This window comes from Megascapheus bottae, chromosome 1 (assembly GCF_031878675.1).
Source record: "Megascapheus bottae isolate mThoBot1 chromosome 1, mThoBot2.hap1, whole genome shotgun sequence".
NCBI lineage: Eukaryota > Metazoa > Chordata > Mammalia > Rodentia > Geomyidae > Megascapheus > Megascapheus bottae.
In genome coordinates this window covers 72896814-72915765 of record NC_143509.1, presented here as the reverse complement: position 1 = coordinate 72915765, position 18952 = coordinate 72896814, and the positions used below count along the sequence as shown (strand labels likewise).

The 18952-nt window shown below is 40.7% G+C and overlaps 1 protein-coding gene across 4 annotated transcripts in view; it reads right to left on the bottom strand.

Moving 5' to 3' along the window:
- Positions 1-11222, bottom strand: part of Senp7 (SUMO specific peptidase 7) — a 93425-nt gene extending 82203 nt beyond the window's left edge. For all 4 annotated transcript variants that reach the window (XM_090347165.1, XM_090347174.1, XM_090347184.1 and 1 more), the window contains exons 1-2: positions 11085-11222; positions 421-470 (exon numbers count right to left, since the gene is read on the bottom strand). In XM_090347165.1, the coding sequence (XP_090203291.1) occupies positions 421-470; positions 11085-11124 (90 nt within the window). In that variant the 5' untranslated portion in view covers positions 11125-11222. The remainder of the gene's footprint in view (positions 1-420; positions 471-11084) is intronic.
- Between the last annotated feature and the right edge of the window lie 7730 nt (positions 11223-18952).

Here is an 18952-nt window from a genome sequence, read left to right as displayed (position 1 = left end):
TGTTTATTTATTTGAAATAGGAAAGGGAAGGGGGGAAAAACAAGGGAGAGGGTGGGGGGAAAGAAATGGGAACAAAAACATGAGAAAGGAGCCAGGCATGGTGGCTCTTGCCTGCAATCCTAGCTACTCAGGAGGTTGAGATCTGAGGATCAAGGTTCAAAGCCAGCCCAGACACAAAAAGACCTGAGACTCTTATCTCCAATTAACCACTAGAAAATGGGAAGTGTCGAGGGTAGGGCAGTATCCTTGAGCTGAGGAGCTCAGGGACAATACCCAGGCCCAGGGATAGGGCAGTAGCCTTGAGCTGAAGAGCTCAGGGACAGTGCCCAGGCTGAGTTCAAGCCCCATGACCCACAAAAAAAAAAAAGAAAGAATATCTGTACCTCAGTCAATAAGTTAAAAGACAAAACAAATCCATACCTCATATAAATCAGATGATGACTTTCTCCTTTTTCCTTCTGTTACCACCTCTACAAAGAACAAAGACATGGTAAAAATTATGACTTCACATCTCAGTGAGATTTAATAAACTTTAAAGAAAGAAATCTTTCTATTAATTTTCTATATATATATATATATGTATGTATGTTATTTTAAATTAATGTATTGAGCTGAGTGCTAGTAGCTCATGCTATAACCCTGAATATTCAGCAAGCTAAGATTTGGGAATCATGGTTCAGCCATAGCAAGACAAATATAACAAACTCCATATCTCATATCTCCAGCAAAAGTCAGACTACAGCACAGTTGGTAGAATGCATGCTTGAGAAAAAAACAAAGAGAATGAGGCCCTGAGTTCCAGACACAATACTGGCATACATGTGTACACATGTGCACGTGAACGAACACACACACACGAACACACACACACACACACATACGAGTTAAAAATAATAAATAAAACAAAAAGAACTGGAGGTGTGGCTCTAATGGGAGAGAAAGTGCCTAGCAAGTCCCAGGCACAGAATTCAAACCCTAGTAATATCAAATTAATGATTATAGTGATTATGTAATTAATGGACTAGAACTTACCAATTTATCTATATATATATAGAGAGAGAGAGAGTGCTCAAATACTTTTTTCTGAGTTAAAAACACAATACTCAAGAACTAGAACAGTGCCTTGAGCTGAGGAGCTCAAGAAAAACACCCAGGTCCAGAGTTCAAGTCCCACAACCAACAAAATTTCATAAATTATATTGTGGTTTATACAATTATAAAACCACAATATATTAGTATTAGCAAACAGGCCTGGTTATTCTCATTCCAAATATTTGAGTTAAAAGTTTTAAAGACTGGGGCTGGGAATGTGGCTTAGCGGTGGAGTGCTTCTTAACATGTATGTAGTATGCATGGATTCCATTCCTCCATACCACATAAACAGAAAAAGCTGGAAGTGGTACTGTGGCTACAGTTCCTGAGCAAAAAAAGCTCAGGAACAGTGCTCAGGCCCTGAGCTCAGTGCCCAGGACTGACCAAAAAAAAAAAAAAATTAAACCCTGACTTTTCTCACATAGGCTATGTAATCATTCATTCACTTATGCAATATGAGCAATTACCACTTAAAGACAATATGCTAAGTGCATTATACTAATTGTTTTACTTAATCTTTACAAAATCTAAATGAGACCAATAATACTATTATCTCTGTTCTACAGATTAAGGAATTTAAGCTTGAAGAAGCCAAGTAACTTTTCTTAAACTCACCAGAGTGACCTAAGGAATTCAAGTCTGAAGAATCCAAGTAACTTTCTCAAGCTCACCAGGGTGCTCTATCACATGTCTGATTGCAGAGGTATACTTTTTTGTTTGTTTGTTTTTTGTTGTTGGGTTTTTTTTTGCCAGTCCTGGGCTTGAGCTCAGGGCCTGAGCACTGTCCTTGGACTTTCTCAAGGCTAGAGCTCTACCACTTAAGCCACAGTACCACTTCTGGCTTTTTTCTATGTATGTGGTACCGAGGAATTGAACCCGGGGCCTTCATGCATGCTAGGCAAGCACTCTACCACGAGGCCAAACTCCCAGCCCCAGAGGTATACTTTTAACAGCCACATTTTAAACAGGCTACACACTAGGATATGAGAGGAGTAAAATAGACCCTACTGAAGAATTGATAGTATGGAGGCGTACATCATAAACAGCTTAACACATTAAAATACATGATAGAGAGGCTGCTAGTTTGGCCTGGTGGTAAAAGTGGTTGCACAGCATGCAGGAAGACCTGGGTTCAATTAGAAATGGTGCTGTGTCTCAAGTGATAAAAGCTCTGGGCTTGAGAAAGTCCAAGGACAGTGCTCAGGCCCTCCGTTCAAGCACTGGCACCAGAAAAATAATAGTAACAATAAATAAAAATAAAATATTTAGATCAAAAACAAGACCCAGCTTATTTTCTGCTTGCTGTAAATTAAGCAAACATGCTATAATAAAAACAAAATGAAGAAAATAATGATTAACTGGAATTATTATAGTATTGGATCTGATTTTAATTAACTATGGAAATAATTCTTTTATAGACTTAGAAATATTCCTAATCATCTCTAGGATATAGAAACATAAGCCATATAATGAATGATTCTTGTTCTTAAGGTACTATGTTATCTCTCATCTCTTTTGTTGTTATCTCATATTGTTACAGTATCTCACTTTGTTACCTGATTTATCGGATAAATTTGTATTTGGTTATTTCAAATTGGATAGGGAAGGGGGGAAAACAAGATGGGGGGTGGGGGGAGGGTAATGGGGACCAAGACATGTGAAAGGATATCAATATATGTGAATTAATGTACCTTCTATCTAACAAATATCATGTAACCCTTTTATTAATTAATAAAAAATATATAAAAAAAGAAATGTTCCTAATCAGTGATGCGTTAGGGTTAGAAATATTCTCAGTGATGCGTTAGGCACAACCTAACTTTGGAAATGAAACCTGATAGAAAGCTATATCTTTTTTACTTCCTGTCTCAAAGTTGTTTTATAATTGCTCTTAGGTTAAGCAGCTTGAGAGGTTATTCAAAAGTGTTAAGATACGGGGCTGAGAATTTGGCCTAATGTTAGAGTGCTTGCCTAGCATGCACAAAGTCCTGGATTCGATTCCTCGGTACCACATACATAGGAAAAAAAAAAACAAAAAAACCCGAAGTGGTGCTGAGGCTCAAGTGGTAGAGCTCCAGCCTTGAGAAAGTCCAAGGACAGTGCTCAGGCCCTGAGCTCCAGCCCAGGACTGGCCAAAAAAAAAAAAGTGTTAAGATACATCCAAATAAAATTTGGACCAGCTGATTATACATTTATCCTTTCCTTAGGTGGATCATTTAATTCTCCTCTCTTCCTAAACAAGATACAGTTAAAATTCTTTTACTGTTGGTGAGCGTTTATTTCGTGATGTTAATCACTTTGGGGACGTGATCTAGGTATTTTGTAGATTTAGTTATAGATAATTTAATAGTAATTAATTAGAGCTGATAATTTGTTATTGGAGATATGCCAGACACTGCCTAAGAGGCTGTGTTGACTTGTTCACCCTTCACAAAACCCTAGGAATAAGATGGTTTTCTTTTTTCCAAATATTGTTTCTAAAACTTCACATTGACTAATAATTAAAATTATAAATGTTAGGATCCTAAGGGGCCGGGAGTTTGGCCTAGTGGTAGAGTGCTTGCCTAGCATGCACGAAGACCCAGGTTCAATTCCTCGGTACCACATACATAGAAAAAAGCCGGAAGTGGTGCTGAGGCTCACGTGGTAGAGCTCTAGCCTTGAGAAAGTCCAAGGACAGTGCTCAGGCCCTGAGCTCAAGCACAGGACTGGCAAAAAAAAAAAAAAAAATATTAGGATCCTATTGATACATGGTGAGGATTGGTATACAGTATTGAGTTTTAATTTTAGATATATGTCTGGCACTGGACTTCATTGTCAACACAAAAAATTAAAGGCTCCGGCCGGGAGTTTGGCCTAGTGGCAGAGTGCTTGCCTCGCATACATGAAGACCCGGGTTTGATTCCTCGGTACCACATATACAGGAAAAAGCCAGAAGTGGTACTGTAGCTCAAGTGGTAGAGCCCAAGGACAGTGCTCAGGCCCTGAGTTCATGCACCAGGACTGGCAAAAAAAAAAATTAAAGGCTGAAACTTTGCCTCTCTTTTTACTTAAGATCTCTGGATGTATTTATTTATTTATTTTAGTTTTTTTTTTTTTTAAGCCAAGTAAGTAAGATAAAAAGAGCAAATGCTTGTGAGAAAGGACAGATACTACATAGAATTGGGCTGGTAAATTACAACCCAAAGGGAAAGACCTGGGAACTACTGTACTATCTCTTGAGAACTTGACCCAGTAAGCTGCGACATCCAGTCAACTAACAAATTCCTGCATACCACAGAGAAGAATAAAGAAAACCAAACTGACAAAACATTCTTCTTTTATTAAGACCAAACTGCAACTGGAATACCCAGTATAGTTCTGCTTACTGAACTTCAAGAAAGATCTGAAAGCAGAAAAAGAACCAAAGAAGGGCAGTTCAAAGGGTGGGTGGAAGGTGCTTCAGTATGAATACTGTACGAATATTTTGACTCTGGTCTGAAAAGATAAAAAGAATTATCGAAACTACATGGAATAATTGAAGTCCCTTCAAGTTTAAAAGTAAGCATTTTAGTACAAATAAAAGGCAATTCAATTTTGTACTTATGGAAACCAATCCCAAAATATGAACAGATTTATATTGATTCATAAGTTAATGGACTCTAGGATGTCTGGACATGGAAGAAGACAGCCGCCACAGTCTCCTATGGTGCCTCAATTGGTCTGTCTAAACCTGAATTGAGTGGGGGAAAAGTATGGTCCAATATAAACTTTCTTGGTTGTCTCTTAAAACTCAGTTCCATTTATGCCATTATTAGCAAGTCTTACCTTGTTTCTCCTGGTGCCAGTATTTTCTACTTAAAATGCTCTGTTGGCATCTGAGTTTACTTGTGTATCACATGTAGTTTACATTTTTAACCACTGTTTCCCAGATAAATCCAAGCTATACTTGACATCCAACTGAACAGGCCTGTCTCTTCTCACCTCTTCCTAGTCACTGTGTTCAGCAAATATTTAATGTGCCCTTAGTGTGAACAAAACATTTTACTGGATAACTGAGGAGCGTAGATAATAAAAGTCTACTGAACACAAAAATCTAGCGGGTCATTACCATGCGCCTCATGGTTCTGGATTGTCATTTTATACCATTCATATACTCATGTAATTGTAGAACCCAATATCATACCAAGGATAATTTTATGGTTATCTAGGATCTAGAAGTATCCAGTATTTCTGCTGTTTGCATCCCATTAATCTAATAAACTCATTTATTGTGCAGTGGCTGTATATATTCTGTTGTTAAATTGCTTCAAGCATATAATAAAATAATCCTCAAAATGAGTAACTTTGCATTAGACATAAGAGAACCTAGGTGCTGTGTTTAGATTTGGGGGCAGACAGCTATTACTCTAGCTGATTTAGTATATTCTGTATGACAAAAATGTTGACCAAATTATACTTTCTATTGATTCACATGTACCATGTTTCTTTTAGTCCCAAGATTATATTTTGGCATGGGAAGGCTAGGATTTGAGCAATAGTTGGGACTTTTTAAGAGGATCATGAAGTTCCAATAAAAATATTCCAGTTTGTCATAATTAGTATTAACCTTGACTCTCCTAGCAGAGGTTTGCAATAGGGCAAAACCTAGATACATAAGGCCATATAAGATGAGGCTAAATGAAAGGACCTCCCGGATATAGAAACAAGAGCCATATAATATGTGATTGTTGTTCTTAATGTACTATGTTATTTCTCATCTCTTTTGTTGTCCCTTGGTTATCTCATATATATTGTTACAATATCTTACCTTGTTATCTGATATATTGTATATATGTTTGTTTATTTGAAATAGGGTAGGGAAGGGGGAAAACAAGATGAGGGGAGGGGATGGAGGGAGTAAAATGGGGACAAAAACATGAGAAAGGGTAGCAATGTTTGTGAAGTAATGTACCTTCTATCTGGCAAATACAATGTAACCCTTCTATTAATCACAATAAAATATATTAAAAATTTTTAAAAAGAGGATCATGAAGATTTAGGAGTCACAGAATGAAATGTTCTGTTTTACAGTAATGACTTGATAAAATACGTGATGTGGGCAACCTGTTTGTCTTCAGCTATTAACATCTACAAGATACCCTGCTAGTCATGGAAAACGAATCCTTGGGTCTTTTGGCCTGCCCTCTCAATACTGTTGGTTATTATGACATATGTATTTGTAAAGCAGTTTCACTGTGTTAAGATGGAATAAAAAATGAGGCATGTAAATTAACTAACAGCAATTTGTAAAGTAAAAGGCCTTTGTAATCTAGTTTTTTGCAGATTTCTTTTGAATGCTGGAGAAATAATAAACTGGTCTAGGAGCAAAACAAAACAAAATAAATAAATAAATAAATAAATGAAAATAGCCAGGTGCAATGGCTCACGCCTGTAATCCTAGCTGGGATCTGAGGATTGAGGTTCAAAGCCAGCCCAGGCACGAAAGTCTGTGAGACTCTTACCTCCAATTAACCACTAGAAAACCAGAAGTGCTGCTGTGGCACAAGGTGTAGGGTAGTAGCCTTTAGTTGAAAAGCTCAGGGACAGTGCCCAGGCTCAGAGTTGAGCCCCCACAATGATAACCAAAAAAAAAGTAAAAATAAAATACATGATGAAATCTGATAAATACCCACTAAGAAGTACAAAACCCATACAGGTTTAGAAATTAACTTTTTTTTTTAATTTGAGTTAATTAGAGAATAGTTATTAGAAAGGTATAGTAGAACCAGACTTTGATCAGTAAGTTTTAAAAAGGCAGAAATGGGTGAGAAGACACTTCAGTACCAGGTACAACACTGGGGAGTTATCAATACTGGCACACAAAAACCAAGCCTTAAATTATTGAAAACCCAGATTAGAGTTAACCCTCTGGGAGGTGAGTTTACAACAGTACTATTAAAAGAAAGCTTCAGTCTGGATCTCTGAGAAGCAACTCAGTCATAATCATAATCAATACCTTGTTATTCATCCCCCCTCTTATCTATAACTCTTTGTCCTCCCTAATTAGGCTTTCAAGTCATCATCCTAGAGATGAATTCTCATGTCCCATTACCCTATTCTCTTATTTAGGTAATTCAGTTCTTTCCTCTCATCTATATCCCTCCCCATACATCAAGACACTAAAATCCTGTAAAAGTCAGTACAATCTCCTCAAATTCTAAATAGTTTCCTTGAATACTGTTCTTTCATCTTACATTAACTGAATCCTAGCTTATTTCTTATTTTTACTTCCATTTCCTGCATAGCTTTTTACTATCCACACTTTTTTTCTTTTTTGTTGGTTGTGGGACTTTAACTCTGGGCTCTTCACTCTACCCCTTGAGCCACAGCACCACTTACCTGTTTTCTATTGGCTAATTGGAGATATAAGTCTCCCAGTCTTTAGTGCCCAAGCTGGCTTTGAACCATGATCCTCAGAGCTCAGCCTCCTGAGTAGCTAGGATTACAGGTGTGAGCCACTACACCTGACACTATTTGTTTTTTGTTTTTGTTTTTTTTTGCCGGTCCTGGGGCTTGAATTCCACAGCACCACTTCTGGTTTTTTCTGGAAGTGGTGCTCAGGCTCAAGTACTAGAGCTCTAGCCTTGAGAAAGTCCAAGGACAGTGCTCAAGCCCTGAGCTCAAGCCCAGGACTGGCAAAAATAAAATAAAATAAAATAAAAAGACATTTATATACTCTATAAACATCTTATATAGATCGATATGTATCTATGACATACAAACTCTTTGCTTAATTTTAATTATGTTCTAAAGCCTATGTGCCAGTGATTGCATATAAAGTCCCCTCTTGAATATTTGTTTTTTAAACGTGACACTTGAAAATATGATGTAAATAATCAGTATTAATAAAAAAAAATCATTCAATAAAAAGACATTTTTTAAAGGCTGGGAGTTTGACCTAGTGGTAGAGTGCTTGCCTAGCACACATGAAGACCCGGGTTCAATTACTCCATACCACATACATAGAAAAAGCTGGAATGGTGCTGTGGTTCAAGTGGTAGAGCTCTAACCTTGAAGAAAGGACTGTACTGAGACCCTGAGTTCAAGCCCCAGAACTGGCAAAAAAAAAAAAAAATCTATAAAATGGAAAGTATAGGCCAGGGGTATGGCCTAGTGGTAGGGTGTCTAGCATTCATGAAGCCCTGGGTTCGATTCTTCAATACCACATACACAGAAAAAATACTGTAAATGGTACTATGGCTCAAGTGCTAACCTTGAGAAAGTTCAAGGGCAGTGTTTAGGAGTTGAGTTCAAGTTCCAGGACAAAAAAAAAAGGAAAATGTATAGGAAAGAAGAGGAGGAGAGGGAACAGGGAGCAGAAGGAAGAGAGGAAGAAGAGGGGAGGAGTGTAAGAAGAGGGTCTAAGGGGGGAGGAAGAAGAGGAGGAGGCAGCTGCAGCAGGTGTGTCCTTGCATGTGGCTCACTCCTGTAATTTTACTCAGGAGGCTAAAATAGAGATCACTGTTCAAGGCCAACTCAGGCAAAAAGTTCCCTAGATTAATATCTGAACAGAAAAGGCTGAGCATGTCAGGGTATCATTCTCAGCTACTGCAGGACAACCTATACAAAAGGCGAAATCCTACCATTTATTCACACTCCAGTATTTCCAAATAAAATAAAGAGGCTGTGTATATCTTAAACTGAGGTATGATTATTGTTACTCCAATTAGCTGCTGGGCAACCCAGGCAACAGTAGGCCCATTTGGTACAGGTGGTAAATGACCAGCCTCTTCCCTCTTTACTTGGAGATGGCACTCCATTAGGGCAATTACAACCATATAAGGCAACAAACTATCTTTAAAGTCACCTTCAAGTCTGGGCAGCTACTGACCCCTTATCTGACACTTGGGCCATAAATACTAGATTACCAGGAAGAAGCTTCTGGTACGTACAACCACAGGTCCAGATCAAGGTCTCTGCCTCCTAGCCTGGTAGGTTATATAGGTCACCTCCGACAACAGCCAGCACTTCTCATTCTGTGAGAAGGGATCTTGTTGGTCCCTTTGCTGGCAAAAAAAAAAATTCTTTTCTGGCAGGGCCTAACAATTACATTTCATTGTTCAGAAAACATACAAGTATCTCAAGATAACTCTTGAGGTTTTTCTTTTGTTTTTGTTTTTGTTTTTCTTGCCAGTCCTTGGTTTGAGCTCAGGGCCTAAGCTTTGGATTTTCTCAAGGCTAGAGCTCTACCACTTGAGCCTCAGCACTACTTCTGGCTTTTTGCTATGTATATGGTACTAAGGAATTGAACCTGGGTCTTCGTGCATGCTAAGCAAGCACTCTACCACTAGGCCAAACTCCGGGCCCTCTTGAGGTTTTTCTAATGTGTTAATTTTACCTGAAGGTTTAGGGAGAAGTTGGACATTAAAACAAAAGCTTGCCAGAAGCCAGTGTCTCATGCCTGTAATCCTAGTTACAAAGGTAGCTGAGATGTGAGGACAGAAGTTTGAAGCCAGCCCAGAGAGGAAAGTCAATGAAACTCTTATCTCTGGTTAACCACCAGAAAACCAGAAGTGTCCAGTGGTTCAAAGTGGAAGAGCACTTTTTTCCCTTAAAAGTTCAGGGACAGCACCCCAGCCCTGAGTTCAAGCCCCAGGAGGGGGATTGGAAGGACTGGTAATCTACTGGAGGCATCTACATACAATGTAAATACATCTTTATAGTATACAGAAATAAACTTCCAAATGCAAATAATATCAATAATTTAAAAATATACACATACTGGATACCAAAATCTTGCATATGAAAAGATCTTAGGGTTTCAATGCTACAGAGCCCTCAGAGATTCATACTCACTGCTTTCATTGCAGTAAAGGAAAAAAAAATTGAAATTCACTGCCACCAGTTTTTCCTATATAATTTTGGAAGTATAAACACACCGTGTATGTAAAAATAACAGGTACTGATTGGGTGCCAGTAAACTCATGCCTGTAATCCTAGCTACTCAAGAGGCTGAAAACTGAAAATCTCAGTTGAAAGCCAGCCCAAGCAGGCAAGTTCTTGAGACTCTTAACTCCAATCAATCATCAAAAAGCCAGAAGTGCAGGCTCAAGTGGTAAAGTGGGGAGAAAAAGTTAAGGTACAGTGCTCAGCCCCTGAGTTCAATCCCCCACGACTAGCACAAAAATTAATTAAATAAAAAAAACCGGCGCAGTAAGAAACTGTAACAATGAAACCGACAACGGATTCTTTATTTAGAAAGACAGCGCACTTTTCATCTCATAAATCCACAGCACTTTACCACAGGGGCTTTGAGGTGCACTTAATGGATGACGTGATTAAGAAACACTGGATGGGGAGAAGGGGGAACCCGTGTAACCTCACATCCTATCACCATTTCTGTGTTACCACGACACAGTCCTGCAAAACTTAAAGAGGGTCATTTAAACCTGAAGGCCATCTCAAAACCACCCCACCCCCATCGCGGTGGTGAATGAAAACAGCTTCAAACCCTTGGGGCTTTCGAATCACTTTGGGAAGATGGTGTCGGAGGCTCGCAAAGAAAAAAAGGCTGTTATTGATGAAGCGGAAAAACGAGATGCAGAAAAGTGTAATGATGTGAGGAACTGGGGCGGGGGCCGAGGGGGGGGTCCCGGGGATTTGGGGCCGGGTGGCCCAGAGTGGAGGAATGGGGGGCAGTGGGGGCAGTGGGGGCAGGTGCAGGGACGCCCGCCCCGGCGAGGCGCGCCGCGGGGAAGACGGCGAAGGCGTGGCCCGGACAGCTGCTCGCCGTGACAGCTCCGAACCCGGCCGCGACCGCCGCGGCCCCCCACGGCGCCAGCCCGCCCCCCCGCCCCGCTCCCGCCTCTCGATCCCCTCCCCTCCCGATCCTTCCTCCTTCCCTCCCTCCAGCTCCCCCTCCTCCGTCCCCGTCCCCCACACGCACCCCGCCAGAGGCCGGCCTCCAAACAAAACCCAACACCGCCCAGGTTGGAGACCGGCTCAGCCTCCCCTGCGTCCCCCTAGCTCACCAGGTGAAGAGCGCCGTCGTCCGAGCTTCCGCTTGTCCATCTTCTCCTCGCCCGACGCGGTGGCCGGCGTTGTCACCTCAAGACCCCCTCACAGCGAAGGGGAGGGAGGGACGGGGGAGGGGAGAGCGAGAGACGGCCCAGAAAATACCAGCTGCGCTTGCGCAAAAGCCGTTGCGGGCTCTCTCACCGGAAACTGGCGGCCCCTCCCCCCTCTACCCGGAAGTCGCTTCCGGCCGACTTTGTTTTCTCCCCAAGCTACCAGCACGGCTCCTTTTTCCCCATCCTCGGTGTCTGGGAGGGTAGGCCCGCGATTTCAACCTGGGATTTTCAAGGACTTTCTGTTATTCGATGGACAGAAATTGGAGGGCGTGGGAAGAACGTGACAGCGGGGGTTAAGTTGTATGTATGAATAAATGGTTGCATTACAAAGACCTTGCATATATATGTAGAAATATAATGAAAGCCCTCTGTGCACCTAGTATAGCTAATGAAAAAACAAACTGAGACCCTTTGGACAACTGCTGGATGCTAATTAAATAGAATTCCTCCAGGTCATTGAATCTAAACAAAAATAATAATCTCCCCAAAATATGAGAATAGAACATCACACTTTTTGAGGTATTTGGTTTCTTTTCTCAGCTTATGTTTTGTCCTCAGAAGTTTTCCTCAATTTACCAAAAAAAAAAAAAGGCCTTATACAACTGCAAATAAACCACTAATAGCATAACTATCACTTTAGCATTTGACGTGGAAATAGATTAGGTCTGCAAATGTTACAGAGTAATAAAGAACATATGTTAAAATTCATGCCTGTTGGGCCGGGAGTTTGGCCTAGTGGTTAAAGTTTTTGCCTAGCATGCATGAAGACTCGGGTTGGATTCCTCGGTACCACATACATAGAAAAAAAAAAAGCCGGAAGTGGTGCTGAGGCTCAAGTGGTAGAGCTGTAGCCTTGAGAAAGTCCAAGGACAGTGCTCAGGCCCTGAGCTCAAGCCCAGGACTGGCAAATAAATAAATAAATAAATAAATAAATAAATAAAATTCATGCCTGTCTGAACTGGAGTTGTGGCTAAAGTGATAGAATATGCCTGTGCTTGCTTAGTAAGCAGTAAGCTTTAAATTAAAACCCAAATCAAACTTGTCATTTTATTAAAACCTGGAAAGAAAGAAAAACAAAATGCTGATATGATAACAAGTAGGTTGGTATGATTTGAAACATTTCCTTACTGGCCTACTCCTCTGTGAACCCCAACTTTGCCTGATAATTTTGACATACTTTTTTGAAAAGTCTTCTCAGCTAATGTGTTGTATTTTAGTAGCCATATTGTACATATTGTCTTTCAGTTCTTTCAGATTTTTATTTGTTAAGTTTGAATAGCAATTTATAAGTATTTTTTTTTTTTTTTGCCAGTCCTGGCCTTGAGCTCAGGGCCTGAGCACTGTCCTTGGACTTTCTCAAGGCTAGAGCTCTACCACTTGAGCCTCAGTACCACTTCTGGCTTTTTTCTATGTATGTGGTACCGAGGACTCGAACCCAGGTCTTCGTGCATACTAGGCAAGCACTCAACCACTTTGCCAAACTCCTGGCCCCTATAAGTATTTTTATATTCCAAAGCAGAAACCATAAGTCAGTGAATATTGACAGGGTTTTTTGTGTGGTTTTGTTACTGTTATTGTTATTGCCAGTCCTGGGCCTTGAACTCAGGGCATAGGCACTGTCCTTGGGCTTTCTCCAAGGATAGTGTCTACCATTTGAGCCACAGTACCACTTCCAACTTTTTCCTAGGTATGTGGTACTGATGAATCCAACCCAGGTCTTTGTGTATGCTAGGCAAGCACTCTACCACTGTTGTTGTTGTTGTTGTTGTTATTGCTGTTTTGTGTGTGTGTGTTGGGGCCTAGCCTCCATCTCTGAGGCCTAATTCTGGCTCAGCTGCAATTAAAGGGCTTTGACCAGGCATTTGGTCTTTTGCATACCTCTCTTAAGGCATCTCTGTGTACGTGACTCGATTGAACCCCCCGCAGTTTCTCAGGTCTCGCAGCAGCTCAAGTCTTGCGAGCTTTCCTGCACCTGTCCTGCCCAGTACCTGAAAGCCCCACCCAGACCCTTAGTGGTAGCACAGAGGCCCTCTTCCTATTGGCTAGCTTCCCAGTGCCCACCTTCTCCTACCCTAACAGTATATAACTAATTGTCTGACGCAATAAAGAAGAGGAGAGCATCAGAGAGAACGAGAGATCAGCAGAGATCAGCAGAGAGATCTGATGCGCTTTCATGGTTAACACTGCTTCTGACTCAGCGTGATTCTTTCTTCCCCGGTGATTGGGGGAGGGCTGGGTCTTCGACACTTACCATCTCACTCGGCTCCCGGGGGACTACAGGCTGGCCCTGTAGTCCCCGTTCCCGTGTTGCTGCCCCGGGAGAGGAGAGGAGCAACGTGTGTGTGTGTGTGTGTGTGTGTGTGTGTGTGTGTGTGTGTGTGTGTCCGAGTTTGTTTTTGCCAGTATTAGGGCTTAAGGAACTCCAGGCCTGGGCACTGCCCCTGAGTGCTCTAGTCTAGCACTCTACCACTTGAGCCACAATGCCACTTCCAACCTTTTCTGTTTATGTAGTGCTGATGAATTGAACACAGGGCTTCTTGCATGCTAGGAAAACACCCTACCACTAAGCTACATTGCCAGTTCTTGAATGAATTTTGTGAATAGGTGTGACATTCCATTTTAGGTATTTTAAAGGGATCATTCTGTAACAAAGTACAACGAGATGACAACTTAAGCAGTGACTAGATAAACTTGTAAGCAAAGCCTTTTTTTTTTTTTTTAAAGCAAAGTGAGTTGCTTAAAAGTTCCTGCATTTGCCAGGAACTGGTGGCTCAAACCTGTAATCCTAGTCACTCCAGAGGCTGAGATCTGAGGATCAGAGTTTGAAGCCAGCCCAGGGAGATAAGATATGAGACTTATCAGGAATTAATCACAGAAAAGGCCAGAAGTAGTGCTGTAGCTAAGTGGTAGAGTACTAGTCTTGAGCAAAAGTGCTCAGAATTCAAGGCTCATGAATGGGGTAAAAAAAGTTCTTGCATTGATCTGGTGTCTTAGAGCTTGTTGATTTTTTTTTTTTTGCCAGCTGTAGGGCTTGAACTCAGGGCCTGAGCACTATCCTTGGGCTTTCTCAAAGCTAGAGCTCTACCACTTGAGCCATAGCACCACTTGCAGCTTTTTCTGTGTTTGTGGTACCAATGAATCAAATCTGGGTTATTAAGCATGCTAGGCCAGCACTTTACCTCTAGGCCTAACTCCTGGTCCCAGGTGTGAGTATATGTGTGTGTGTGTGTGTGTGTAGATATATAATTTTTTGCCAGTCCTGGGCTTGGGCTCAGGGCCTGAGCACTGTCCTTGGATTTTCTCAAGGCTAGAGCTCTATCACTTGAGCCACAGCATTACTTCTGGCTTTTTTTCTATGTATGTGGTACCAAAAAATGGAACCCAAGTTTTCATGCATGCTAGCTAGGCAAGCACTCTACCACTAGGCCAAACTCCCAGCCCCGTGTGAATATATTTTGAGATTGCTTTTTTACTGTTAATCTTATTCCAAAGTCTGTCTGTCTCTGTCTTCCCCGTCCCCCCCCTCCCCCGCTCTCTTCCTAGTCTTGAACTCTGGGACTGGGTGTGGACCCTTAATTTCTATTGCTCAAAGCTAGTGCTCTACGACTTAAACCATAGGTCCACTTCTAGCTTTTTTGATATCACAGACTTTTCTGCCTAGGCTGGTTTCAAACTGTGGCCTTCACATTTCAGCCTCCTGAGTAGTTAGGATTTCATGAGCCACTGGTACCCAGCTTTGACTTTTTTTTGTCAGTCATGGGACTTGAACTCTGGGCCTGAGTATTGTCGCTGAGCTCTTCAGCTCAAGGCTAACACCTTACCCCTTGAGTCACAGTGCTACTTCCAGCTTTGACATCTTTTAATGGTCACTTCATGTAAATGAATGTTACCCTCTTCAAACTAGCCAGTCTCCAGCAGATTGTAAACCTCAGCTCAAGCAAGCCAAGCAGAGGGGCAGGATAAATAGAGTATTAAGGATAAATAGAACAACCTGGCTGTCCTGAGTGCTTTCTTGCCGTAGTTTTGGCTGGTGGCACACCCTTCTGTGCAGAAATAAATTTTATCTTACTAAGGCAAATCTTTGTTTACATGTCTATCTGTGACTCCAGTGGTTCTTGTAGAGTATATTTATAACATAATGAAGATGAGAGTTGATGGTGACTTGGAAGAACATGGCAGAAGTAGATAATAGTAATTGGGCTATAGATATAATTCAAATAACAGAACTCACAGATTTACTAATTAGTTGAATGTGGTATGTAAAAATAAGGCAGAGTTGTTGGAGTTACCATTTGTCACACACACACACACACACACACACACACACACACACACACACACACACACCACAGGTGGGAATGTGGCTTAGTTGCCTCCCATGCATAAAGCCCTGGGTTTGATTCCTTAGTACCACATAAACAAAAAAGCTAGAAGTGGTACTGTGGTTCAAGCAGTAGAGTCCTAGCCTTTAGCAAAAGAAGATCTGGGACAGTGCCTAGGCCTTGAGTACAAGCCCTAGGATTGGCAAAAACAAACAAACAAAAAAATACAGAAAGAAAAGAGTATATAGTAGACTGAAAGGAGAGTTTTAAGCAAAGGATAGGCTATTTTAGATACAGCAGATATATCAAGTAGAAAGGTACAGGTCATACTGTATTAGCCAAGCAAAGTATACAACAATAAATTCTAAAGAATTATTTTAAGTCAGATATGGTGATATATCCCTGGAGTTCCAGCTACTTGGAACGCTAAAGCAGGAAAATCACAAGTTTAAGGCCAGTCTGGACCACACAGTAAGAGAGTGTCAAAAAATTTTGATCTAGTGCTTTACTGTAAAACATGTTTATCTTTTATACACCCATGCTTAGTTTTTCAGTTTGAAACTCATATTCTGTCCTCCAAGAATTGTCTCTTAACCAACTAGGTAACAAATACCTAATAAAGATGTATGAGAATAATTGGATGTTACATACTGAATACTACCAGAAAATACTGATTTTCTGTATTTGCTCTCTGACAGTTAATATTTAATTAATAAAGTTCTTTGTTTACTTCATTTATACTAGTAAATATTGTGACTGTATTTTTAGCACAGAAAATGGCAATTTATAGCATAATACCTGAATAAACAGAAAATTTTGCATTTGAGAGATTGTTACTTTTGCAAATATGCTCTTCCAGACCACACTGTAAAAAGACTTTCCTTTTGGAAGGCAGTTTACCAACATTTGGTAAATGTGAAGGATCCTGATAAGACCTAGAAAATTCAATTCTAGGTTGCCTAGAGAAAGCTTTTTGCATATGTGCCTATGTTGGGTCTTGAACTCAGTCTGGGTGCTGTCTCTTAGCTTTTGCACTCAAGTTTGGCACACTACCACTTAAGCCACAGTTCCACTACCAGGTTTTTGTTGGAGAATTGGAGTGGAGATAAGAATCTCATAGACTGGGCACAGTGGCGCAAGCCGCTGGTAATCCTAGCTACACAGGAGATTGAGATCTGATGATTTCAGTTCAAAGCCAGCCTGGGGACTCTTATCTCCAATTAACCACTAGAAAACCAGAAGTGGTGCTGTGGCTCAAGGAGTAGGGTGGTAGCGTTTTGCTGAAGAGCTCAGGGACAGAGCCCAGACCCAGGATTCAAGCCCCATGACCAATTAAAAAAAAAAAAAAAAAAAAAAAAAGAATCTCACAGTCTTTCTTGCCCAGGCTGGCTTCAAATAAAGGTCCTCAAATTTCAGCTAGGATTACAGGCACAAACCACCAGCACCCAATTAAATAAGTCTTCTTATTTTCTTTCCTTGACAAGATTTCACAAACAATATTAACTTTTTAACTGCATGACTACCTTTTCTTTTTTTTCTTTTTTTTTTTTTTTGCCAGTCCTGGGCTTGAGCTCAGGGCTTGAGCACTGTCCTTGGACTTTCTCAAGGCTAGTGCTCTACCACTTGAGCCTCAGCACCACTTCTGGCTTTTTGCTATGTATGTGGGGTACCAAGGAATCGAACCCGGGTCTTCATGCATGTTAGGCAAGCACTTTAACCACTAGGCCAAACTCCCGGCCCCATGACTACCTTTTCTTTGGCTGAAGCCACCAAACCTCCTAGTAAGCTTCTAATGGACGTTCTAAATCCAATACATACCTTTCTATCTGTATCACCTGTTCTCCAGGCAAAGTTTAATTCATCTACTCTTCCTTGAAATCTTTCCTTTGATTTCTGTATCATATTTTGATTGTTTTTTCCCCCTATCTCGCTGGCTTCTTCTTTGCAGTCTCTGTTGCCTATCCTCCTGTCCATTCAGGCTCTGAATGATTTCTTCCATCCACTCATTTCAACAGAGTCAACCATTTTCACATCTTGTATACCATTTCCTTTTCTCCTTCCAGACCCAGATAGTCAATGTCATACATCCCAAAGGGGACTTCATTTTGTCATCTTGAAGGAAGCACCATCTCTATAATTATACCATCTTTCCTGTTACCCTTATGTAGTCCTTTTCCCCATTTTCTGCACTGTTACTCTCCAAGCATTCAAACCAGATTATTGACTTCTTTTTCTCTTCTTAAATAAATGTTCAACAAAGTTTGTCAATTTGATTGTCAGTTTCACTTCTCCCAAATCTTTTCCATTCTTTTTTCCCCACTAGTATCCAGTTTTCAACTCAGGCCTACTTCCGGCTTGCTCAATTTGCTTGCTTAGCTGGCATTATACCACTTGAATCACATCATCTCACAAATCCTAGTTAGGTTCATGTGTATGCCTTCCCTTTTTTGCCTTGTATCTACTGTTATTACTCTATTGCTTATTTATTTATTTGCCCATTCTGGGGCTTAAAGTCAGGGACTGAAAACTGTTGTTGGCCTTTCTCAGTATAGAGCTCTACCACTTGAGATGCAACACCATTTCTGGCTTTTCTATGTTTCTATGTGGTACCAAGGTATAAAACTAGGGTCTTCATGTATACTTACTAAGCAAGCACTCTTACCACTAGGGCAAACTCCTGGCCCTGTTATTACTACAATCCAATTCATTCATCACTTACTTATCAAATAAATTGAGTTCTCTCAATGCATGCCAGCTCTACTGTAGGCAGAGCAGAGAATTTTATAAAGGAGATCTCTATATGATAAGTAACACTTGGCCCTTTTTCTTCCAACTTTTGAAAGACACTTGGTTTAGAGAAATAGTTTTCTATTGTGTGATACATAATGCACAGAATAAAAGGCAAATTAATTTGTGCTCGTGTAGAATAGACAATATGCATTAGAATACGCTATTGACAACCTGAGAAAAGATGCCTTCAATACAATATTTATTACAGTTCATGGAGTCCATCCACCTTTCTGGAAGGGCATCGCAAAGCAGAACCATTTACATCATGGTAGCCAGAAAGCAGAGTAAATAAGGAATACAGGATGAGTACAAAATGAGATATGTCCTTCAAGGACCTGTTCCTAGTGACCTACTCCATCCAGCCAGGCTCCACCTCTGACTTATCATCACCATCCAATAATACAATCTTATTATGAATCTATTACAGTACAATAGATTTATTAATCTAGGACCTCCTGATTTAGGAATTTCCAGAAATGTCATCAAAACACAAAGGTGTTTTTTACCCAAAGGTGTATTTTACTCACTGATCAATCTGATCAATTTGATTAAACATTACAATTAACTATCACAAGCCACATACTAGTAGCTCACTCTTACAATCCTACCTACTCAGTAAACTCAGATCTGAAGATCAAGATTCAAAAGCCAGCTTAG